The sequence below is a fragment of the Mytilus galloprovincialis genome, chromosome 11 (genome assembly GCF_965363235.1).
Source record: "Mytilus galloprovincialis chromosome 11, xbMytGall1.hap1.1, whole genome shotgun sequence".
Classification (NCBI taxonomy): Eukaryota; Metazoa; Mollusca; class Bivalvia; order Mytilida; family Mytilidae; genus Mytilus; species Mytilus galloprovincialis.
The window spans coordinates 82,516,488-82,543,096 of NC_134848.1; the positions used below are offsets into that span (position 1 = coordinate 82,516,488).

The 26,609-nt window shown below is 33.7% G+C and overlaps 1 protein-coding gene across 1 annotated transcript in view; it reads left to right on the forward strand.

Moving 5' to 3' along the window:
- Nucleotides 1-133: 133 nt before the first annotated feature.
- The window catches only part of LOC143052899 (ubiquitin carboxyl-terminal hydrolase 8-like), a 34,884-nt gene continuing 8,408 nt past the window's right edge, over nucleotides 134-26,609 (forward strand). The window contains exons 1-18 of the mRNA XM_076226055.1: nucleotides 134-244; nucleotides 3,724-3,834; nucleotides 4,611-4,755; nucleotides 5,572-5,657; nucleotides 7,612-7,760; nucleotides 8,938-9,127; nucleotides 9,764-9,926; nucleotides 11,264-11,405; nucleotides 12,158-12,594; nucleotides 13,584-13,741; nucleotides 13,975-14,095; nucleotides 17,018-17,206; nucleotides 17,836-18,307; nucleotides 19,167-19,319; nucleotides 19,977-20,139; nucleotides 21,523-21,607; nucleotides 23,306-23,436; nucleotides 24,042-24,147. Of these exons, the coding sequence (XP_076082170.1) occupies nucleotides 3,734-3,834; nucleotides 4,611-4,755; nucleotides 5,572-5,657; nucleotides 7,612-7,760; nucleotides 8,938-9,127; nucleotides 9,764-9,926; nucleotides 11,264-11,405; nucleotides 12,158-12,594; nucleotides 13,584-13,741; nucleotides 13,975-14,095; nucleotides 17,018-17,206; nucleotides 17,836-18,307; nucleotides 19,167-19,319; nucleotides 19,977-20,139; nucleotides 21,523-21,607; nucleotides 23,306-23,436; nucleotides 24,042-24,147 (2,991 nt within the window). The 5' untranslated portion in view covers nucleotides 134-244; nucleotides 3,724-3,733. The remainder of the gene's footprint in view (nucleotides 245-3,723; nucleotides 3,835-4,610; nucleotides 4,756-5,571; nucleotides 5,658-7,611; nucleotides 7,761-8,937; nucleotides 9,128-9,763; nucleotides 9,927-11,263; nucleotides 11,406-12,157; nucleotides 12,595-13,583; nucleotides 13,742-13,974; nucleotides 14,096-17,017; nucleotides 17,207-17,835; nucleotides 18,308-19,166; nucleotides 19,320-19,976; nucleotides 20,140-21,522; nucleotides 21,608-23,305; nucleotides 23,437-24,041; nucleotides 24,148-26,609) is intronic.

A 26,609-nucleotide genomic window follows, 5' to 3' on the forward strand; every position in this document is an offset into this window, starting at 1 on the left:
TTTATTTATGTTTTGTTCCAAATAGATAACATCTCATAAAAATATTATTTTGGTTTTTGAAAATTGATATTACTATCATGAATGTATAAAGCATATATATTTTTGTTCAGTTTCGTTTTGTCTAAGAATTTGTATATTGCATTATGGGATATGTTGTGACTGGAAGTGAAATATTCCTGAAAATGGTCTAAGAATACCTTAATTCTAAAGAACTCTTATATAACATCTAGTTGCTTGTTTTGTGGTAAATGTTTTTTCATAAGTTTTTTTTCCTAGATTTTTAAAATGTTAACTACTGACTCCAAATGTATAGGTGGTTTGTTTTTTTAAGCAAGTGTCTGTTTGGTTGTACATTTATTAACTCTCAGTCTTATGAGGGCAGTAATGCCTTTAACTTCCCTTTAACGTCAGTCGTGAAACTGTAATTTTTAGCTTCAAATTGGTTAAAATTTAACATGATTTGTCAAACTGTCTCAAATAATTATATCGTTTGGGGACAAGTTTAACCTGTTACCTGTTACCTGTTACCTAGTCTTTATCTTCCTCCTCTAGCAGGAGCTTCGCTTCTATAGCGTAATTCCAATTTGCACCCTTATTTGCACCCTAACCCTTACACACGGGGCACTCATAAAATCAGTATACGTAGGTAGTTATTATAACAATTTATATAACAGTAACATATATACAGCATGCGGACTAATCCATCACCATGGAAACGTAGTTAACTATATATCTTACGCAGTCCAATCGTTTCATAGCCGGATCACTATTATATCTCCATATAACATAGTGTTATAGACTATAATTAAAATACTCCTGCCCTCGCAATAGCATTTACTGTTCAAAACACTGTCCTTGGTATCTTTAAAATCTAAAAAACGTTTCACTGTTCATTTTGTAGACAATTATTCCATATAAAACACGCTAATAAAATATTTAAAATCTAAAACCACTTGATATTTTACAAGCCTTGGATACGAGTTTTCAGTTCAAACACTATCCATCTCTCAATATTGCAGAATAAATCCTGACACAATCCAGTAAGTGCGAATCAAATTTACTCAGACATTAAAAGTAAACGTTTGTGATATAGTTTGTAACACAGACCTCTGGTTAATGTCTCTATACGGACCTGTTCCTTGTAGGTAAGAAAATGATATGATGTACAGTCTATAATTAGATGTAAAAGATTCTCCTTGTCATCAAATAGTTCTTGAATTAGCAAAGGTGGCTTATTACAATCTACGAGAAGAGATTTCAACTCTTGCATAAAGCGATTTCTTATGCTTGACAGTTTTTCACATTTAAGTATAAAGTGAGTCATATCTTCTGGTTCAATGTTACATAATGGACAGATTGCTGAGATACAGTTTTTTGAAAATCTAGACCTCTGATACTGAAGAATCATTATTCCGGTGGCGATTTTAACTTTAATTGCAGCCATATTAATAGAGTATGGGTCAGTCCCACTGCTTTTCCAAATATTATGCACAGTTCCTATGTTGGAATCATTAAAATTAATATATTTCAAGGAAGACTTTTCTTTAGCTTCCTTCTTTAAATTTTGTAAAAAATGATTATTTATACAGTTATTCACAAGTCTATTCCAGCTTGTTTTTGATGGTGGATTCTCAATGATATCATAAGGCGATGGCAATCCATAAATTACAGTTAAATTGTGTAGTTTTGTAAACCAACTTCCAGATTTTTCATCTTTCATAGCCAATTGTCTAAAAGCAATTTCTCTTTCAACAGACTTATCATTTCTAATTATATTTCCAAATGTTTTCAGAATTTTCTTATGAATTTCTCCCTCTATAGGAATACGCCCTAATAATAGTAAAGTTGCAGCTATTGATGTGCGTTTAGGCAAGTGCTGAATTTGCTTTAATAATTGTCTAAAGAATAGTTCCATCTTTTGTATATCTGTATTTGAGAGCGATATGACATCTAAACCATATAGTAGTCTAGGTATAACATATATTTGAATCAAGTGTACAGAAACTTTTGGATTTACTCCATTCAAACCGTGTAACCCAGCACCCATAAGGGAGTATACAGTTTTCCTTGCCGTAGTAATACGCTTGTTCACAACTTCTTTAACCCCAGCATTTTTAGTTATATTTCTATCTATTCCAAGGTGAACTGCAGATTCAGAAAGTGTTACTGATTTTCCATTCAAAGACCAAGATTTTGGCAATTTATCGTTATATACTAATATAGTAGATTTTTGCTCACTGAGTAGATATCTCAATTTGTTTGCATGATCTGCCTGTACATTTAACATTGTTTGTAATTCATACATGATTCGTCAAAATAAGTTAATTTTTTATCGTCTAATAGAAAGTGTACATTTTATCGTCATGCACCAAAAATTACTGTCAAAGTAATTTGGCAAGAATTTTTACCCTAGTTTGTCATGAACAGATGAAAGTACAATGTACCCCCATAACCACCAGAATCCAGGTCTGTTCGCACCCATTCACGTTCGCACCCAAAGTCTGTTCGCAATTTTAATTGGTTTTGTGTTTAATAACTTTATAATCAAGTTTTGGCAAGTGTATTCTTATAAGTATATTTGTTGTCATTGTCTCAAAATAAAGTGAGACAGCATTTTTTTGTTGTTGAATAAATCTTAATCATGTTTTGGGAAGTGTATTGTTAAAAAAAATAATAATCCTTTCTAAATAAAGTGGGATTCTGTCAACGTTTTATTTTGTGTTGAATAACTCTTAATCATGCCATCATGTTTTGGTTAGTGTATTGCTATAACTTTGTTTCATTGACTTGTTTCAAAATAAAGTGAGATTCTAACTATGTTTTTTTTGTGTGTTTAATAAATTTTATCATGTTTTGGTTATAATAGTATATTGCTATATTTTCAACAGGAATTTGAATTAAAATTGGGCGTGAACGTGTAGAGTGCGAACGGACCTTGGGTGCGAACGTGTGAGGTGCGAACATGTAGGGTGCGAACATGTAGGGTGCGAAAGTGTATTGGGCACGAACGGACCTGATTCCGTATATATCTTACCACCCTTTCTTATTGTATCTTGATTATATCTATTTGGTCTTTCAGGATTTGACAATAAAACAACATCTTGGGGTAAGGCCAAAGTTTTGCAAACTTACACTTTTAAACAACTTGTTTAAGTTGTAACTGATTTTTACTATACACTCATACTTTTACCAATTTTCCAGTTGTAAACAACAGTATTGATTTTTCCATACGCGTCAATAGTAGCCGTTTTTAACATATAGATGTAAGAAAGTTGATTTTTAGAACCATACCTTGCTAGAATTAAAGAAAAATTATTCAAACAGTATTTTTTAGTCTGTTCCTGTTGCTTTTCTAAACCTTTAACACAATCTGTAATTATCTCCTTTGCCTATCAATGCTGCTCTTTAAAATATATAATATGCATCTTGTCACAGAGTAGGAAAGACTTCACATGTCCTTGTTTTGCCTAAGGCTTTGGTATATAAATTGTGACAGTGAACATTTTTTAGTAACCATGGTAACTACATGTAGTACTGTAATCAAAATATTTTGACTGGACACAAAACCTGCGAAAAATACATTCTCTTCAGTCTTGTAAACACAGTTTTTTTTTACGGAATGAAGATCATATTTAAAGTATTATTTTATTTAAAGAAAACACAGAATTCCTTATTACATGTATTATCATGTTAATCAATGATAAGTATATATCTAATTTTCAGATACATCAAAATGCCGGCAACAAAGAAAGATCTATACATTGCCAAAACCATTGGTGAACTGAATAAACTGGCAGAATTACCAGCAAAGATGTCTACGTCTAACTCAAAAATGTTTGTATTGTACTTTTTTAGCTCTGAAATATTTATTTTGTATGAAACATAGAATAAGAGTGGTGCCAGTGATTAAACAATAAAATCTCAAAATTGGCCCTGTCAAATTTACATACTTTAAATCATTTAAAAAGAAAACGTTATAAGAAATGTAAGAAAAAGAATTATTTATTATAGTGCAACCTGAATATACATATAAATACATGTTTTAAAATACAAAATAATCAGCAAGCCAAATAGGCTTATGATGCACATTATATGATAGCCTTTTTAATAGTATTGTACAACATGTACAAAATATGTTTACGATATACACATGTCATTGAGATTTATGCAACAAAATTTAGACTTATACATGTTATACATGTTTAACCCCGCCCAATTATTTATGTAAGTGCCTGTCCCAACTCAGGAGCTGTTAATTCAGTGGTTGTCGTTTGTTTATGTGTAAATATTTGTTTTTCGTTATTTTTGTTATATAAATAAGGCCGTTAGTTTTCTCGTTTGAATTGTTTTACATTGTCATATTGGGGCCTTTTATAGCTGACTATGCGGTATGGGCTTTGCTCATTGTTGAAGGCCGTACGATGACCTATAGTTGTTAATGTATGTGTCATTTTGGTCTCTTGTGGACAGTTGTCTCATTGACAATCATACCACATCTTCTTTTTTTATATATAATAGATTTCTTGATTAAGTTCCCCAAAAAAAGAAAAATTAACCAAGGGAAAAGTGCCATAATTTTAATGCTCATCTTTTTATTTAATTTTTTCCAGCTTGGTAAAGACAGCAGATAAGATGCTAAAGGAGGCTGAGACAGGGGACATGTTAGGGGACGAAGAGAGAGCCTATGTCCTATACATGAAATACTTCAATGTCGTCACATTTCTTAAAAAGACCCCAGAGTATAAAAAACAAAAGGTATTATTAAACAACAAAAACAGCATAACAACTATTTTTAAGAAAGCGATAAAAAAAGAAAATATTCGAAGAGTTATGTTTCATTCTTGGTTAAAACTTGATGCTGAATAGTAGGCGTATTTCTTAAATAACTTTAAAGACTTTCAGTCTGTATAGCTGTAAATAAACTCATCAGGATTAGAATCTTGTACCACAGAGGTGTATTTCATCTACAAAAGACTTGACAGTCATGCTCAAATCATAAATGTTAAAATGGCCTAAAACAGTACAAAAATGGACAGCATTAAGGACCTAAAAATCTGATACATTTGCCAAAGACAGCTAAGGCAATCTAATCCTCATGTAGAATAATATCATACATATTTTAAAAAAAATGAAATATTGGTTAACAGGTAATTCATCATTATGACCATATCAATTATAGTTTGCTTTGTGAGTATAAAATAAGAAGATGTGGTACGATTGCAAATGAGATAACTCTTCACTGGAAACAAAATGGCACAGAAGTGAACAACTAAATGTCTTCAGCAATGACCAAAACCCATACCGAATGGTCAGCTTTAAACATATTAAAAGGCTATGAAATGACAAATGTAAAACTGTTATGTAGAAAACAATGATAGAAGACCAAATATGATAAACAGCAACACTTGACACCCACTGTAATACAGGCTCTTAGCTTGGGACAGGCACATATAGTAGGCAGTCCTTAAAATTTTCACAGGAAGTCATGGACCCTTGTAAAATTCTAAATATTATCATACAACTTTAATATTTTAGTTGTCAGTTGTACATGAACATGTGTTTTTCTTACAGCAATATTATGATAGTTTGTTAGGACAAAAGAACCTATTAAAGTCCATTGACAAGGCAGAAGAGCTGGCAGAAAGCCTAAAGGAAAGGTAAAAGTCAAGAGATGTATATAATTAAATGTTATGCTCTAATTATATATCTCACAAAAAGCTGCTGTTGTTTGTAATACTTGCTTCTAATATAGATTTTTGGTAAACATCTGCAAATTAGAGTTTACTTTTTTATCCCTTCTTTCATGGAGGTTTTAGTAATTTGTTTCAATAGAATTTTGAGTTTAACTTTTTATAAAAGGAGAACTATCAAACATAGATATAACTTCACAATAACAGAACCTTTTAATTCAAAAAGAAATAAAGTATGTCAATAAATTAATTCAATGTTACTTACAATTTAGAAAGAAATCAACAAAATGTTGTTATGAGAAAAAAATATGAGCAAATTTTGACAAGATGTAACTTTTTCAGTGCTAGATATTTATGGTAGTTTCTCACAAGAACCTAAACTTAAACAACTTTGCATTTGAACTGTTACTTTAATTGTATACTCAGATATGAATTGAGCAATATAAAAAGAACAGTATTTACATATGACCCTTTATACTATAGTAAAATCCAAACATTGTAGCACAGCATGCGAAGGAACACCTCTCTTTCAAATCTCACCACTTCTCCCTATCAGTTTCAAAAAGAGAAGACTCTTCTCTCTATGAAGTAGTGTGAGCCCTGGCCTGCAATAAAACAAAGCAGGTTACCAATGAACTGTCATAGTAGATATAAGAAGATGTGGTATGAGTGCCAATGGGACAAATCTCCATCCAAGTCACAATTTGTAAAAATAAACCATTATAGGTATTAATACAAAAACTGGTCTTCAACACAGAGCCTTGGCTCATACCAAACAGTAAAATATAAAGGGCCCCAAAAGTAACATTTGTATAATCATTCAAACGGGTAAACCAACAGATTCATCTATAAAAAACGAAAAACGAGAAACACTTATGAACCACATAAACAGAACCACTGAATATTTCTTTAAAAACATAATTACTGAGATATAATTAAAGACATTGATCAACTAGTTGGAATTGATGGTTAGTTCCACAAATAATCTTATGACTAAAGTTGATTATGTTGATAGTATTAACTGTCATACCTGCCAACTTTTCCAAATCTCCATGGTGGATTTTAAATGCAAGATAACTTTATGCTTCTCTTATTATTAGTGTTTTTTAATCAACCACTATTATTGTTGTGTATATACATGTATGACATAAGATACTCTTTTAACTCATTTGAGGTGTCCTGTTTATAATTTAGGAATAATTGATGTGCAAGCTATACTTTATTGTAGTTTTAAAATGGGTAGGCATTATATTCGTGATTTTTTTTTGCCCGAGCAATAGTGATGGCTAAAATAACACGAATATAAAGCCTACCCGTGTTAAAACTACAATAAAGTATAGCTTGCATCAAGTATTTCGATTCTGAATAGGACAATTAAGGTAATTTCTATGTCTGATAAGTATAAGTGTAAAAGCGTTTGTGTAGGCTCTTCCATGAACCTCCCTATTTAGTTTGTAAAGAAGCAAACGGCAGGCCCTGTGATTTTTCAGAAGGAGGAGTTTGAACAGCCAGCATGAACGGTTGTTGTATCTAGGTCAAATATGTCCATTTCGGAATACAACACATTACAGTCATAATAAATGAATTAGTAACGTCATGTGCACCATTTAAGAGTTTGAAAGTGTTTTAAAGTTAAGGAAATATATTAAGTGCATGATAATTTGATAAAATTCATTATTCTAAAGAAGTCAATATACACATGTGCAAATAATCGTTTGGATTTAGAGCATGGGTTCGTTCACAAAGCGAAAGAAGCACGTCATATTAGAATAAAGAATTTCAAATTTCACGTCATCCTTAGTATACTGAATTGTTGATGACTTATGATCAGCTTTAAAATAAAATGGTGAAACTGATCACAGAACTTGATACAGACACATTTACATAAAGCTGGGAGACTATTGTTTGATATGTTTTGTAGGTATGAAGAAATAGAGGCCAAATTAATAGCTGAGAAGTTGTCCCCCTTAGACTCTAGTCCACCAATCAACGGAAAGGTTGACAGTCCTAGAGAGAAGGAAGAAACTGATGGCGAACAAAAGAAAGAGGAAAAGGAAAATGAAGTAAAAGGTATATTTATTGATTTCAAATGAGGAGAAATTATTCTATGATTGGAATTAAAGATGTTCCATTAAGACTTTGATATACAATTTGGTACACCATACACACTTTTCCTCTATGTAAGACACATCAGTGCCACTCCAATCAGATATGATCTAGTAGAGTATGTGCCATTTATACCTTAGACCATCTGTTTCTTGACACATAAAAACCATAATGATTGAACATTTTGTAAACATGTACATGTACAGAAACAATTGAGTAAGGCTAAGGTGGTTGGTACTTGCAAATAATCATTTACAAGTGTAGATTAATTGATTTGCTGATTTTTTTTAACCAATTGCAGTTTTAATATGGATTAACAAGTTCAAATATCAGTAGTGAGAAAGTGTTTGAACTATTTTTGCTACCATCTAAGTCATTGTTCTCTGGTGGATAGTTTTCTGTAGACAATTATACAGTATGATCAACATTTCTCATCTGAGTTTTATCAAATGTTTGTCAAAGGTAACATCAGCAATACATTCAATTACTAAAACAAAACCAGTCAGTAACTTTGCACAATATGTCGATAGAAAATATGGAAAGTTAACCTTGTAAGAACGCTTTAACTTGCTTTTTTATGCAACAGGTTTAGGTCAGTTATTTCATGGACAAAATAAAGAAATTAGAGATTTTTCAATATTTTTTTAGGAGTTATTAATGCCAATTAGAAGTTTCGTTAGTTTGTAAAATGCATGATGCTGACAATCTCCCTGTCTCTTACATTTAATGAAATTAATGACAAAAAGTTACATTGTCATGTAAACTATCATCATTATTTTTTAAAAGATATGAAAGTTATGTCCCTTTGAAATGTAATCAATATGTAAAGACAACTTTGTAAGTGCCCCATAACCTACAGTTCACAATTCACGATAGAGTTTAATGAAATTGTGTGAAATGAATTTCTCAGCAATTTTTTCAATGACTTTGGTAATCTGTTCAGATTATTATTTTTTTTATAGTTTTATATGTTCTTTAGAATGTGAGCGATACATAAGCCTGATGAGTTCCAGTCTACTGATATAGGACAATGGCTACACCTGATCAAATCTAGGTTGTAATTACTGATAAACCATATGACCAGCTATGAAAAGAAAACTCTTAACTCTTCTCATTATTACATAGTTGGTATTTTATTCAGATGAACCAGTGACACCAAAGACACCAAAGACCATCCAAGGTGAGATAACTCCTACATCACTCTACAGCTTACTACAGGTACAAGATGTACAGCTAATTATCATGGATGTCAGATCAGACAAGGACTTCAAAGAATCACATATCAACCATAAATGTTGTATAAATATACCTGTAGAGATTGTTCCTCCAGGGTAAGAAATATAAATTGTCCTGTAGAGATTGTCCTTCCAGGAAATCTAAAATAATGTGTATCTGTAGCTTTTCTCCAAGGCACAACATAATCATTCTTCATTTCTTCATATTGAAAGTATGATCTAGAGTTTTTGATAAAATTGAAAATAAAAACAGGGCATGTGTCATTTGTTAGTTTATGTGGATTATTGATCAAAGAGTAGAATACAGATCAATGCCACCAATGGATCTTCAACACAGTGAGAAAATCGTCCACACAGAAACAAGCTTTAGCTGACCCCTTAACAAAACTAATTCAGTGAAAATGGACGTCATACTAAACTTCAAAATATCTAAATGAACCAAAATTACAAAAAAACATACAAGACTAACAATAGCCATGAATAATAACAATCACACAGAAACATTATTGATATGCCAGCGTCAGAATTCAATCAACTTTGAAATAATATGAGTACTGTTAAATATGTCTTCGTCCCTGTGTGTTATACTCAGGTGCGCTTATATATACTATTAAATTGTACCATACTAACATCATGAACATGTGCTTTTTCTATGAGGATAATTATTTAATCATATCATACTGACTTGTGTGTGTTTCTTCTATACAGGATAATATATTAATTTCATTTTAGGACTACTGTTATTCACATTGCAAAATCTTTACCAGAAGATTCAAAATCACCATGGCAACAGAGAGGCAATGTAGACCATATTATTTTATTGGATTGGAGTTCTAAATTAGAGGACTGTAACATAGGGACTACATTACGAACACTAAAAGATGCATTATTTAAAGTAAGTATAGAGTTACCCCTTATATTATGTTTGTTTGTTGTTCTTGTTAGTGCTTAACACCATTCTTATTGGCTATATTATGGTCAGCAGTATTTGTTGTTGGATGAAGCCAGATTTCCCTGAGATAGACAGCGATCTTGGACTGGAAAACTGGCAAACCTTCTCACTTAAGATTGGTGTCAAACCAAGAGGATATATAAATAAGAAGATGTGGTATGATTGCCAATGAGACAAATCTCCACAGAGACCAAATGACACAGACATTAACAACTATAGGTCACTGTATAGCCTTAAACAATGAGCAAAGCAATTACCACATAGTCAGCTATAAAAGCCCCGAAATTAAAATGTAAAACAATTCAAATGGGAAAACTAACAGCCTAATTGTTTGTTTGTTGTTCTTGTTAATGCAGAACACCACTCTCATTGGTTTTGTATATATAAAACGTTCGGCAGTATTTTTTGGTGGATGAAGCCAGAGTTTCCTGAAAGAGACAGCGACCTAGGTCAGGAAAACTGGCAATCCTTGTCTAAGATTGGTGTCAAACCCAGTGTAACATTTCATTTCTCATTGTTGAAGACTGTACTGTTGCCTAGTATTGCTTACATCCGCATAATATGAATTTTGGTGAATTCTTTTCTCATTTGAAATCACACCTAATCTTCATTCATCTTATTTATATATTCACCTGACTCAGACCATATCATGTATCAGAGATTAGTGTTATGATGCTGTAGGTAAGGTCTGTTTCTCAATCACTATATGCAATAGGATGATTTATTTGGTGTATGGAATGATTGTGAAGTATTTATCAGACAGAGTTCATCTGACTTTTACCTTATTTACATTGATCATTGATATTGTTCCATTTATATAATACTTTTTGTATACCCTTTTTATGCCCCATTTATGGGCATTATGTTTTCTGGTCTGTGCCTCCTTCTGTTTGTTCGTCCGTTCGTTCATCCGTCTGTCCCACTTCAGGTTTAAGTTTTTTTGTTAAAGTTTTTGGTCAAGGTAGTATTTGATTTAACTAGACACTTAGTATGCATGTTTGCTATGATATACTCTTTCCAATTTTACTGCCAAACAAGAGTTTTGACTCCAATTTCAGGATCCAGTGAACATAGAAAATGGAAGTATAAGTGGAGCATAGAAAATGGTAGTATAAGTGGAGCATCTGTGTAATGTGGACACATTCTTGTTTCTCTAAGACTTTAAGGGGAGACTTTTCAGAGTGTGCACTCTTGTGATAATCTAGCTTTTGATTGATCAAATAATTATTTCATGGTGAAACAGAAACTGTATCTATATTTTTATTATTGTTTCTTTTCAGTTTGATTCAACAGTGATAATTAAGAGTGAACCATTGGTGTTAGATGGAGGATATGACCAGTGGTTATTGTATTATCCAATGTTAACAACAAATTCTAATATCTCACGACCAAAAACAGACCTTATGTCTCCTATACCATCATGTATGTACAAATGTATTTATGATAGTTTATTACAAATTCTTATATATTAAAATATCTGTATGACTGTTTTATGATGGTGCACAGCCGTTGTTAGAATATCTTCTGTCGAAGTCAAACTAAGGAAGAACCATACAAACTTGGCATTATAATTGTTACAAATAACAATTAATGACCAAATGAAACTTTGATATTCTATAATGAAATAAATATAATAATCAATGCATCAGCCTGCATCCATTCTTTAGAGTAGACATGCTATTTCTTTATTTTTTTGTCGCAAGACTGGATCATGTAATGCTTCGAAAAAAATATCTAAGGAACAAACAAAAGTCTAGTGAATATGTGCATCTACCTGTTCATCGCCTTTCAATACATGAATTTTTCTAATTCTTACTTAATTTATCCCTTTCCTGACCTATTGATAATTTTTTAATCAGCGGTGATTCATTTGATCTTAGTTCTTCATTGTTCAAAACTTGTTTATGACGTAGAATTTTCTTCCTTTCATCTAAAATTCCTATTGTGACGTCATGAAAAAAGGCAACAATGTTTGATGACGTCACCTCACAGTTTAAATTTTAAAATTTAACTGTCTCAAGTGGATAAATATCGTATCACTCTCTTTTTAGTGGTATAATCTATTTACATACAAAGTAAAAAATAAACTAATTATTCAAAGTATGTCAGAAATTAATTTATTTTTTTTACTTTACTTAACATTAAATTTATTTTTTCTGGTATTTATCTTACAGTGGATTTTGACTACCCTGATTTTGATGAAGCCTTCATCAACACACCTACTCCTGACAGAGCCAATCAAAATCAACTAAATGGAACAGTTACCCAATCACAACCAAGTTCACTAATTAATGACCTTTCAGGTCAGAGACCACAGTTTCCAAGGATAGACAGGTCAACCAAACCCAAACCATTACAATCTAGTGTTTCTACAAATCTTACCAATCAAACTGACATTGAAAAACTTAATGAATTGAAACCTAGAGTTACTTCCCTTTATCCTGATGCAAGTTCAATATCTAGTACAAACATAACCAGAAAAGAGACTGGGAATGAAGTACAGAGTTTGTCTAGAGAACTAGAACATGAACGAGAAGAACTCAATAGGATTAGAAAGGAAAAAGAAGAAGAAATAGCAAAGTATCAGTTGGATAAAGAAAGAAATATTAAGGTACAGTAAAACATGACTAAGGTACAGTAAAACCTGTATAAAGTGGCCTAACTAAGGTACAGTAAAACCTGTATAAAGTGGCCTAATTAAAGTACTGTAAAACCTGTATAAAGTGGCCTATCTAAGGTACAGTAAAACCTGTATAAAGTGGCCTGACTAAGGTACAGTAAAACCTGTATAAAGTGGCCTGACTAAGGTACTGTAAAACCTGTATAAAGTGGCCTGACTAAGGTACAGTAAAACCTGTATAAAGTGGCCTGACTAAGGTACTGAAAAATCTGTATAAAGTGGCCTGACTAAGGTACAGTAAAACCTGTATAAAGTGGCCTGACTAAGGTACAGTAAAACCTGTATAAAGTGGCCTGACTAAGGTACAGTAAAACCTGTATAAAGTGGCCTGACTAAGGTACTGTAAAACCTGTATAAAGTGGCCTGACTAAGGTACAGTAAAACCTGTATAAAGTGACCTAACTAAGGTACAGTAAAACCTATATAAAGTGGCCTGACTAAGGTACAGTAAAACCTGTATAAAGTGGCCTGACTAAGGTATTGTAAAACCTGTATAAAGTGGCCTAACTAAGGTACAGTAAAACCTGTATAAAGTGGCCTAACTAAGGTACTGTAAGTTCAGGAATGATTGCTTCTATTTATTATTGAGATTTTTGAAGAATGGACAAAAATTCAAGATTAGTTTTTTCAATTTGAGGTAAATGTGCATACAAACATTGAATTCAAAATACAAATTCTTTATATCACGATACTCACCAAGTCACTTTACACTCATTAATAAAAACCCTTGCAATAATTTCTGTATTATAGTATTATAATTATCAAGTTGTTACCAAAGCAGTATTGACTATGTAAGATATATATAGGTTCACTAGAAAATCTAGTAGCAAAAAATTACCTCCCTTGTAACATTGATAAATTTAAATTCTTTAATGTATTGTTGTCATATTTGTTCTAAATTACGTGTTTGTCTTATTTAGGAACAACAGGCAAGGATTGAGAGATTAAAAGATGAAGAAGAAAAACTCAGATTGATAGAACAGAAAAAATCAGAACAAACTAAAGATCTGGCTGATCTTATGAGACAGAAGAGAGGGTTACAGCAAGAAATGAAAGGTTCTGGAGGAGAAAATATCAGGTATAAAGACATGTAAAGCAAAATATGGTGGAGGACCCATGTTAGAAAGTTATAAATAAAAACAAAATTTGTACACATGTATGTGGATAAATTTCATGATTTTATCTTTTGATTATAACTTTTAAATTGAAAAATAAAACACTTTATTACAAAAAAAAATGTATATATCAATGTAACATATAGTTGTATTTTCTTTTTAAATGCACTTTCAGTAAAGTGAATTATTATTACAGAAATCAAGAGTTGAGGACAATAGAGAATGAGAGAGTGAAAAGACAAGATGAAGTAGACAAACTTAGACAGGAGAGAAAGAAAAAAGAGGAAGAAAGAAGAATATTGGAGGAAGGGAAGGAGGTAATGACATTTTTGTCCATCTAACCCATAGCAGGTCATTTAATTAATTATCATTTTGTAGATTTTAACTTTTATCTTCTCTGAAACTGCTGAGCTAATATCAATGAACCTGACCACTTTTATGGCACCAGGGGCCTTTAACTTTTATCTTCTCTGAAACTGCTGAGCTAATATCAATGAACCTGACCACTTTTATGGCACCAGGGGCCTTTAACTTTTATCTTCTCTGAAACTGCTGAGCTAATTTCAATGAACATGACCACTTTTATGGCACCAGGGCCTTTAACTTTTATCTTCTCTGAAACTGCTGAGCTAATATCAATGAACCTGACCACTTTTATGACACCAGGGGCCTTTAACTTTTATCTTCTCTGAAACTGCTGAGCTAATATCAATGAACCTGACCACTTTTATGGCACCAGGGGCCTTTAACTTTTATCTTCTCTGAAACTGCTGAGCTAATATCAATGAACCTGACCACTTTTATGGCACCAGGGGCCTTTAACTTTTATCTTCTCTGAAACTGCTGAGCTAATATCAATGAACAGGACCACTTTTATGGCACCAGGGGCCTTTAACTTTTATCTTCTCTGAAACTGCTGAGCTAATATCAATGAACATGACCACTTTTATGGCACCAGGGGCCTTTAACTTTTATCTTCTCTGAAACTGCTGAGCTAATATCAATGAACAGGACCACTTTTATGGCACCAGGGGCCTTTAACTTTTATCTTCTCTGAAACTGCTGAGCTAATATCAATGAACCTGACCACTTTTATGGCACCAGGGGCCTTTAACTTTTATCTTCTCTGAAATTGCTGAGCTAATATAAATGAACCTGACCACTTTTATGGCACCAGGGGCCTTTAACTTTTATCTTCTCTGAAACTGCTGAGCTAATATCAATGAACAGGACCACTTTTATGGCACCAGGGGCCTTTAACTTTTATCTTCTCTGAAACTGCTGAGCTAATATCAATGAACAGGACCACTTTTATGGCACCAGGGGCCTTTAACTTTTATCTTCTCTGAAACTGCTGAGCTAATATCAATGAACATGACCACTTTTATGGCACCAGGGGCCTTTAACTTTTATCTTCTCTGAAACTGCTGAGCTAATATCAATGAACAGGACCACTTTTATGGCACCAGGGGCCTTTAACTTTTATCTTCTCTGAAACTGCTGAGCTAATATCAATGAACCTGACCACTTTTATGACACCAGGGGCCTTTAACTTTTATCTTCTCTGAAACTGCTGAGCTAATATCAATGAACCTGACCACTTTTATGGCACCAGGGGCCTTTAACTTTTATCTTCTCTGAAACTGCTGAGCTAATATCAATGAACCTGACCACTTTTATGACACCAGGGGCCTTTAACTTTTATCTTCTCTGAAACTGCTGAGCTAATATCAATGAACCTGACCACTTTTATGGCACCAGGGGCCTTTAACTTTTATCTTCTCTGAAACTGCTGAGCTAATATCAATGAACAGGACCACTTTTATGGTACCAGGGGCCTTTAACTTTTATCTTCTCTGAAACTGCTGAGCTAATATCAATGAACCTGACCACTTTTATGGCACCAGGGGCCTTTAACTTTTATCTTCTCTGAAACTGCTGAGCTAATATCAATGAACCTGACCACTTTTATGGCACCAGGGGCCTTTAACTTTTATCTTCTCTGAAACTGCTGAGCTAATATCAATGAACCTGACCACTTTTATGGCACCAAGGGCCTTTAACTTTTATCTTCTCTGAAACTGCTGAGCTAATATCAATGAACCTGACCACTTTTATGGCACCAGGGGCCTTTAACTTTTATCTTCTCTGAAACTGCTGAGCTAATATCAATGAACCTGACCACTTTTATGGCACCAGGGGCCTTTAACTTTTATCTTCTCTGAAACTGCTGAGCTAATTTCAATGAACCTGACCACTTTTATGGCACCAGGGGCCTTTAACTTTTATCTTCGCTGAAACTGCTGAGCTAATATCAATGAACAGGACCACTTTTATGGCACCAGGGGCCTTTAACTTTTATCTTCTCTGAAACTGCTGAGCTAATATCAATGAACCTGACCACTTTTATGGCACCAGGGGCCTTTAACTTTTATCTTCTCTGAAACTGCTGAGCTAATATCAATGAACAGGACCACTTTTATGGCACCAGGGCCCCTGTTCATAATACTTTACTTGGTACTCGGTGTAAAAGATTTGTGCTTGAAACACCAAATCCAATAATTTGATTGGTTGATTTCTGAGTCTGAGTACGATAATGGTTCAATGATGTTTGAAAAATCCAAAACTTTAAGTAGTGTTTATTTATATTATTTGCAGTCATAATATGAAACAATTTGGTATATAGGGATTCCAATGTCTGTCCATGTGACTTTTAAGTGATATTTCTCTTAATGACAAAATAAATATTGATGAATCTTCACACAGTTGAAACCTACCTAGGACTTACAAAAAGAATATTATTTCTGTTTTACAGGTTTAACCGGAGATAATAAATGTATATAAAAAAAGAAGATGTTGTAAAATTGCCTATGAGATAACTCTTCAACAGAGTCCAAGTTACATAGAAATTAACAACCATAAGTCACCATACGACCCTCAACAAGGAGCATAACCCATAATAGAGTTTACTTACCAATACTTCCATATACTGTAAATTCAGAAATTATTGTGAAAAATGCGACAAAGTTGTAAACACAATAATTTGAGCTCGCATTTTGAAATATGATATATGAATTTAACAGGGTTTTTCTCAAAATCGTAAAAATTAAAATTGCAATTAAGTCAAAACTGACAAAAGCGCAATAATACATGCATGCAATAATTTCTGAATTTACAGTATTATATAATAAGGCAGGGATTCACTCATAAACTTAGCATGTCCCTTTATCTTCCTCCAGAAAGAAGACCTTGAGAGAGCCAGAGCAAGGGCAAGATTAGAAGAGGAAAAGAAAGATTTTGAATTGAAGCTGGCAGAAGAAACAGCCAGACGACTACAAGTGGAGGAAGAATCTATGGGGATAGAACTTCACGAACTCAAACAGAGAGAACTCAAAACAAAGATAGAAGAAATGAGGAAAATGAGACTGGTTGGTTTATCTGTTCTAAAACTAACATGAATTTTGACATTTTTACTCATCAATTGTGGGACCTGGCAAAAATATCAAATGTCCCCTGCCCCAACCCAAATTATAGATGATAAAATCTTTGTTTTATTCAATGAATGAATTCACTAATAAACACTTTTGGGCAAAGTCACACAAATTTTCCAAAAAAAAAAATACTCTATTAAAAATATAAAGTGATTACCGATGTAAATTCAGAAATTATTGCAAGGTTTTTAAATTATTATGCCAGAATTTGCTACTAAATTAGTTTTTGATATCTGATACATTTGTATTTCTGCATTCTGTATGCAACTTTTCCTGTAATTTCAATGATTAATCTTGCATTCATGTCCATGGCCCATGCTATAAAAATTCCTAAAATAATTGCACATGTTAGTGTGGACAAAGGTTCTATGTTGATGGCTGTACTTTGACCAATAATATTTTACTTTTTATAAAATGTGACTTGGATCCATAGAGAGTTGTTTCATTGGCATTCATACCACATAACTAAATGATAATTTCTAAGTTTAAATAAAAACTAGGCTGGCATATGATATATGTGTTCCAGCTGCACAGATTTACAATTGAACAGTTTATATGTATTAAAGGAAGAAGAGAAAAGTCTAAAGGAAACACAGAGCAAAGAAGAATCTTTGAAAAGACTAGAAGAAAATAGAAAGTTAAAGGAAAAAGAAGATGCTGTAAAAAGACAAGAGGAAGATAGGCTTGCTATTGAAAGACAAGAAAAGGAGGCTCATGAGAGAAAGACAAAAGAACAGAAAGATAGAAAACTGAGAGAAGAAGAAACTGAAAGAAGACGACTGGCAAAAGTAGCAGATGAAGCGACAAAAGTAGAGCAGGCAAGAAAAGAGGCTGAGCTACGTGCCAAGAATGAACTGGCAAAGAGAGAGGCTGAGCAAAGGTTAAGGGACGAACAGGCAAGGAGAGAGACAGAACAAAAGGCAAGGGATGAACAGGCAAGAAAGATTGCAGAAGACAAGGCAAAGAAAGAAGCAGAGGAGAAGGCAAGAGCAGATCAGGCAAGGAGAGAGGCTGAAGAAAAACTCAAACGTATCCAAGGTAATTATCTGCAGGTGTAGATTTAATATGCTGAAAATTCACTATTATTCATAAATTTCATGGGTATAAAGGTAAACCATCAACTAATATGTTCAATACAAAAGGTATTGCCTGAAATATCCACAAACAAACATGTTTTCCTCAATCCACAAACAGACTTGAAATCACAGTATGGCGTTTGTATGAGATGTCTTCATTTCTTAATATAGCGTGACCTGCCTAATCTGACATCTGAGTAATCCAACTGACAAATTTTCATGGTCACAAAATATGTCTATCAAATTCATTCGTTCATAGTGTGTTAATTTATGTTTTTTGATTGAGTTAAGCCTGCCAATTGATATTATATCGTGTGTTTTTCTATGTTGTGATGTTATGATATTGTTTCCGAAAAAGGGAGAAGGTTTGGTACCATTAAAACGTTTAATGCCACTGCAAATGTTTGCACCTGTCCTAAGTCAAGAATCTGATGTACAGTAGTTGTCGTTTGTTTATGTAATTTATACGTGTTTCTCGTTTCTCCTTTTTTATATAGATTAGACCTTTGGTTTTCCTGTTTGAATGTTTTAGTAATTTTGGAACACTTTATAGCTTGTTGTACGGTGTGAACCAAAGCTCTGTGTTGAAGGCCATACATTGACCTATAATGGTTTACTTTTATAAATTGTTATTTGGATGGAGAGTTGTCTCATTGGCACTCACAACAAATCTTCCTATACATGTATCTATCCTTCCAGAAAAAACTGAGTATTCTGACACTTGTTTAATCAGACATGTTGGCCTGGTCGCAAAGTGTGTCGGATAAGGTAGGTTACACTGTATAATATAATTGTTTGTCAATATTTTTCTTATATTGTAGGTGAAAGTCCGAAGATAAAAACAATACCGTCACCTAACTTACCAACCGGTTGGGAGAAACGTTTAGACGGCCCAACTCACAGATATTACTATATAAATCACAACAGAGGAACCACACAGTGGGAACCTCCACAGACAGAAATCAAATTACCAGGTAAACATGACAGAAATTACAAGGTAAACATAATGGGTATCCACAAGGGGTGGGGGGGGGGGGGGGGGTAAACATTTAGGTGGTTCAAAGAAACATGTAGATAGTCCAACTCATAGATATTACTTTGTCAATCAGAACAGAGGCATTACACAATGGGAACCTCTATAGACAGAATCAAATTACCAGGTAAGCATGACTGCAAATGTCCAAGAGAAACAAAAACTGGGTAAGCCTTGACTTGAAATATTTCAAGGAGAGACAAATTGAATTTTTCTGTTCCTGTTTTCTGTGCATGAAGATTTTTCCATCTAGAGCCTTGAGACTGTGTTGAGATTGAAATATTATCGTATTGCAAGAGATTGGCTGATCGAATCTGTTGCTTTTTGCTGTTTTTAACGGTCTAAAATTTATACGTACTTTCTATGTGACATCATGAGACACAGTCTCCTGTTTCATGATGCTAGAATACCAAAGTCAGAGAAAAGCAAGAAAACATGACATCATAAATGAAATTTTACCAATGAAGAACTGAGATAAAATGAACCACATGTTCATTATAAAAAAAAAATAGATCAAAAGATTAGGAAGAGAATAGATAAGGTAATAATTAAAAAAAAATAATATCAGATATAAATTAGATATGTTTTTATTTAACAGCTGCTGGCAAGTACACAACAAAATTAAAAGATGAACCTACTACAACAAAGAGAGGTCTGTCACGGTCTAACTCATCACCAAACATTGCTAAAATGATGGAAGAGGAAGACAAAGTAACACCACTCAGACCCAGCATAGATAGATCTAGTAAACCAGCACAAAGGTGAGGTCAAAGGTCATTGTCATAGAAACCCAGTTGTAAACCTGCACAAAGGTTTGGTCAAAGGTCATTGTCATAGATTAGAGACCCAGTATAGATAGATCTAGTAAACCTGCACAAAGGTGAGGTCAGAGGTCATTGTCATAGAAACCCAGTTTTAAACCTGCACAAATGTTTGGTCAAAGGTCATTGTCATAGATTAGAGACCCAGTATAGATAGATCTAGTAAACCTGTGCAAAGGTGAGGTCAAAGGTCATTGTCATACAGAACTAGTATAATGTGGATTTATTTTTTTCGAGGATTGCAAATAACTTACCTTTTCATAGATACTTGATTTCTTTTTGCCAAAGTCTGCATACAAGAGGGAGGGTAGGAGGGGTCCTGATCCTGAAATCCTTCGCTTCAAAACACGAAATCCTGAGGTTCAGAATTTAAATAAATTAAAATCCCAAATCCCGAAATTTGAAAAAAAGATTTCCTGGATCCCGAAAGGGTCAATCCCGAAATCCCGAGCTTAAAAACACCCGATCCTGAATCCAGATAAAGGTCCTATCCCCCCTCATACAATCTGATTGAATTTAATATTTTACTGAACACTTAAATTTGTTGTTACATGTAACTTGTACCAACCAAACCAATAAAATTGGTAGCAAAGGAATAATAATGAATACACAGTATATAGATACAAAAAACTGCTCAAAGGTGACACCAAAGGTCATAGTCATTGAAAATCAGTAAAGATAGATCAACCCGTTAATAAACCTGCTCAAAGGTCAGACCAAAGATCATAGTCATTGAAAATTAGTAAAGATAGATCAACCCGTTAATAAACCTGCTCAAAGGTCAGACCAAAGGTCATATTCATTGAAAATTAGTAAAGATAGATCAACCTGTTAATAAACCTGCTCAAAAGTGAGACCAAAGGTCATAGTCATTGAAAATTAGTAAAGATAGATCAACCCGTTAATAAACCTGCACAAAGGCAAAAAGTAATTACCAAGGAGACCCAGTATAGAAAGATCTACCTGTAATAACCTGCTCAAAGGTCACTGTAAGGTGAGGTCAAATGTCATTGTCATAGAAACCCAGTAATGTTAGATTTACCCTTTGATAACCTTGATATAAGGTGAAACCAACAGTCATTATAGATCATGAGAGAATCAATACTTATAAACAGAGAGACCAATATAAGCCTAGCAAGAAATACAATCTTTCTACAAAACACACACATTACATGACAACTAAGCCACAAAAAACAGGGGTGATCTCAGGTGCCATCAGAAGGGTAAGCAGTTCCTGCTCTGTTAGTGACACCTGTATGAAGAATCCAATAATAAAATTCAGGGAAAAGGTTTGACCAATAATACAATACTTTGTTGCTTCAGACAAGTGATTCCAGAGGCTAACAGACCATCACCTCAGAAACAAGCAGCAAGGATCAGGAACTTAAACCCTGTGTATGGCAATGTGGTAGGTATTCATTATCTAACTTTTTGTAACTACTGTTACTTCAGAAATTATTGCAATTTTCACGTGACAGACCAAAATGCTAGAATAATTATTGCAATTTTCACATGACAGACCAAAATGCTAGAATAATTATTGCAATTTTCACATGACAGACCAAAATGCGAGAATAATTATTGCAATTACAGGAAAAGCTGCATCCAATGATATGTGGTAGATTGCAGAATGGGTGTTTTTATCACATGTATTGTGATACCTGTAGAATGGGTGTTTTTATCACATGTATTGTGATACCTGTAGAATGGGTGTTTTTATCACATGTATTGTGATACCTGCAGAATGGGTGTTTTTATTACATGTATTGTGATACCTGTAGAATGGGTGTTTTTATCACATGTATTGTGATACCTGTAGAATGGGTGTTTTTATTACATGTATTGTGATACCTGCAGAATGGGTGTTTTTATTACATGTATTGTGATACCTGTAGAATGGGTGTTTTTATCACATGTATTGTGATACCTGTAGAATGGGTGTTTTTATTACATGTATTGTGATACCTGCAGAATGGGTGTTTTTATCACATGTATTGTGATACCTGCAGAATTGGTGTTTTTATTACATGTATTGTGATTCTCACCCTGTTACATTATTGGCAATAATAAAAACCCGGAAATATTTTCTGAATATACAATATATGATTGCTTCTTATTTAGACAATCAAATTCTAACTTTTTGCCCTTGTCTTAGGAAGATGCTAGTTAGTTTAATTGTGTGATTCCCTTGACTAGATTTAAAAATCGTTGTATGGTGGCTATGCTTTTCAAGTGTGGGAGGTCATATTTTTTTTATTTCAAGCTGAGAAAGACGTGAAAAGTTATATTTGCTGCCTTTTCACAAAGCTCACAGAATGTAATAGGAGTAAGAACATCTTAAAAGATCATCCTGGGCCATCTCCATGACTTATATCATGGTAATTTAGATCACCAGAGGGCATTGTTTTCAGGACTTAAAAGATCATCCTGGGCCATCTTCATGACTTATATCATGGTAATTTAGATCACCAGAGGGCATTGTTTTCATGACTTAAATCTAAGTTTTCTCTCATGGAGTGATTGATTGTTTGTGATTATCACTACTTGAAGCACTCATAGCTTATCATAGATAGCATTTCAGGGACTGAATTTTCGGCGCTCCCTCGACACCATTGCGAGTATGGTCTTGAGGAAACTATGATAGTCCGTCGGAAGGGGATGATAAATGACTGACCCGTGTTAAGAGAGAGCCATATCTCTTGCACGTTAAAGACACCCTTGTAGATTTCGAAAAAGAGCAGGCTAATGCCGCTACAAGGCAGCACTCGCACCCGCAAAGTGGAAAGGGATTAATATAAGTTGCAAAACTTGTTTCCCAATCCACTATAATTAAATATGTTTAAACTAAACATAGATAGCAGTTTTTATAGACAGGAAGAGAACTACCACCTTCAGTCAGAAAACATGCTATTCAATTAAGATCAGATTTAAAAGCACCTTGTCAGGAGTGGGGTTTAAACTTTAAGTGGTTGACAGGCTATTGATGACTAGATGTACTTAAACCTTTAAAAAATAATGAATGAACACAGTATAATCATTAATTAGAAAACTTATTATGTGTATTATGCAATTAAATTAAAAATAGCATTTATTTTATTTTTTCCAGGGAAGAGCCTTAACAGGATTGAGAAATCTTGGTAACACATGTTACATGAATTCTACAATACAGTGCCTAAATAACTGCTCCCCATTGGTGACCTACTTCCTGACAGATTGTTACCTGTATGATATAAACAGGTAAGTTCGTTATGTACAGGTAGTAAGATAGTTACCTGTATGAGATAAATAGGTACGTTCCTTATGTACAGGTAGTAAGATAGTTACCTGTATGATATGAATACGTAAGTTCCTTATGTACAGGTAGTAAGATAGTTACCTGTATGATATAAATAGGTAAGTTCCTTATGTACAGGTAGTAAGATAGTTACCTGTATGATATGAATAAGTAAGTTCCTTATGTACAGGTAGTAAGATAGTTACCTGTATGATATAAGTAGGTAAGTTCCTTATGTACAGGTAGTAAGATAGTTACCTGTATGATATAAAAAGGTAAGTTCCTTATGTACAGGTAGTAAGATAGTTGACCTTTAAATAGTAAATTTAATGAATGCTCCCCCCCCCCCCTCAAAAATAATTTGATTCATAGCACCTAAAAACTAAAACAAATGTTTGTGCTTTGCATGAAAAAAAATCAGACTTAGACAAAAAACTATACCCCTCCCCCTTCAAGTCAAATGGTTGCTCCCTAACAGAATGTGAAGAGTTGCCACAATCAAATATCCTATTAAAAGTGACAACTCTTCAAAAAACAACACTGTCATTTCTTACATCTTGTTTTGCAGAGAGAGTGAACTAGGTAGCCATGGAGAAGTTGCTGATGATTTTGCTGTCATTGTTAAAAATCTTTGGACAGGACAATATAAATGTATAACTCCCAGAGACTTCAAGGTCAGTATAATTAAGTGAATTCAAGGTCATTTAAAATCATATAATTTTTTTTTTAGATATCTGAATGGCAGTTCTTTTTATAATGATACCCACCCAATTACATTAGGGCTATTCCAGTAAAATTTACCTAGGAGGGGCGGAACGCCGACGATATTTTTTTCCATAGGTGGGGGGTTATCAACATAATTGTATTCTGGAGGGTGGTGGTCCCGATTTAAATTCATTTCTGTTGGTGGGTGGTTTCTGAATGATAGGTTAAACATATTGTTCCCCCTGTTATGAAGGAAGATTCTCCTGAAAAGGTCATCCGACTGCAAATAAAGTTGGCAGACCACTAATTTTAAGCGTCCGTTTGTGTTCTTGTCAAACCAGTGATCGGGAAGGACGTGCCCCCTGCGCCTATAGCGCATATTGACAAGAAATGGCGCATACAGTGACAAATGTAAGCGCCCACGTGGCGCACGATACTTTTCACTTCGTTTAGATATCGTCAAATGAATTTCCGATCGTGTTCCATGCCGCCATGTGTGTGTACACAACTGTGTAATGTTCCTCCAATAATAGGAGCACCTATATATTTTTGGGACGTCTCCGATGTTTACCTATGATAATAGAACCATGCGATTTCACGTCTCGGGTGTTTTCCTATTAACTGATAACCCGAAAAACGTAATTAACCATCATTCATGATATATATTTTTTTTATAAACAACTTTAAATTTGTTAAATTTGGCTAGTACAGACGAGATTTAGCCCTTATAATAATCTCATTTAGTTTAGCTTGCTATTATTTCGATTGAAGAACCCCAAAGACTTTTTAGGAATATAGTTTTTGTCTCCATAAAAGACGCTTAACTGTCCTTGTCATTTTTTGGTCTTTGGCTCATTTTGACATTTTGTAAACATGACTTCTTCAGCGATTTGTTGTTTTGTTCTATGAATTAATGGTACTCTATACTGTTATTCTTGTCACCGTGATGAAGATATAATGATACAAGAAGTGCAGAGGAATTGCCTGAAATGTCCTCTGATACGGAACGTCTGGAATAAGTATGGTATCGACGAAGACCCAAATTTAATGTAAAAAAAACCAACGTGAACATGAACAAGGCAACAGTACCAGTTAAAACATTGTAAATAAAGGTTAACTTAAATATTGTTGCGGTTGGAAGAAGTTATTGTATATTCATTGAAATTGAAATGGCAGAATTTGCTGTAATTAAATCTCTTTCCTTGCAAAGAATATGTCCTTAATAAGGTGGACTGGCCAATTCTTTGCAATTTTTGTCCCAAATAATATTTTATTGCATACAGTTTATAACAACTTCAAGTACCCTCTCCCTTGTATACCGTCTCCCCACAAAAAACATCCAAACTATGCGGTCCATAAAAAAATATTTATATTTGGCACAGACAATTAGATTTTTATTGCGCATGTTGCGTGGGTGGTATTGAAGGAAAAAAATGGCCTAATTTTTGCGGAAAAATATGGCCTTGTTACACAGGAGAGTATATCATCTTCCTCAACATTTACCTATTGAAAAAAAAATGTATATAATACAAAAAATAAAAAAAGAATTACATTGTGCCTACCAAAAATATTTTATGGCTCAAACTAAACTCTGAAACATCAAATGGTTGGTGCCAACCAGTTTCCCCACCTGAAGAATATGTCGTACCTGAAAATGTTATTGACAGTTTTAAAAATAAAATGGGCCATAATTAAAATCGCACCCCCCTTTTTCGGTCACTGTGAGCTATTGCCGTCATGTTGCATCTGTTGTCTGCTGCTCCATAACATTGTTACATGTTTCATTTTATATTTTAATAGCAACATAGCTAGTATAAAAAAGAAGATGTGGTATGATTGCCAATGAGACCAGAGGCGGATTTAGGGGGGGCCAGGGGAAATAGATAAACCAACAAATTTTACATTTATTTGACAGGATGCAACATTTTTGTATACTTTAAAAAACTAGCTAACTTTTATTTTTTTTCTCTAGGTAGGGGGTCTTGGAAGAAAATACATGTTCTAGGTGGGGGTGTATTTTTTTAATCTTTTCCATAGGTGGGGGGTCAAAAAATAAGTGGCGTTCCACCCCCCCTGGATAATTTTTACTGGAATAGCCCTTATTCGCAATTAAAAAAAAACTCTCAATAATTTCTGAACTGACAGTATAATAGGTCAAAGTACGGCCTTCAACACAGAGCCTTGGCTCACACTGAATAGCAATCTATAAGGTGCCCCCCCAAAAAAAAACTAGTGTAAAACCATTCAAAAGGGAAAAACAACGGTCTAATCTATATAAAAAACAAGAAACACTTATGAACTACATATTAATTTAAAACAAAAGACAACTACTTAACATCAGATTCATGACTTAGGGTAGGTGCAAACAATTGCAGCGGGATTTAACATTTTAATAATACCAAACCTTCTCCCTTATCTGAAACAATAGTGT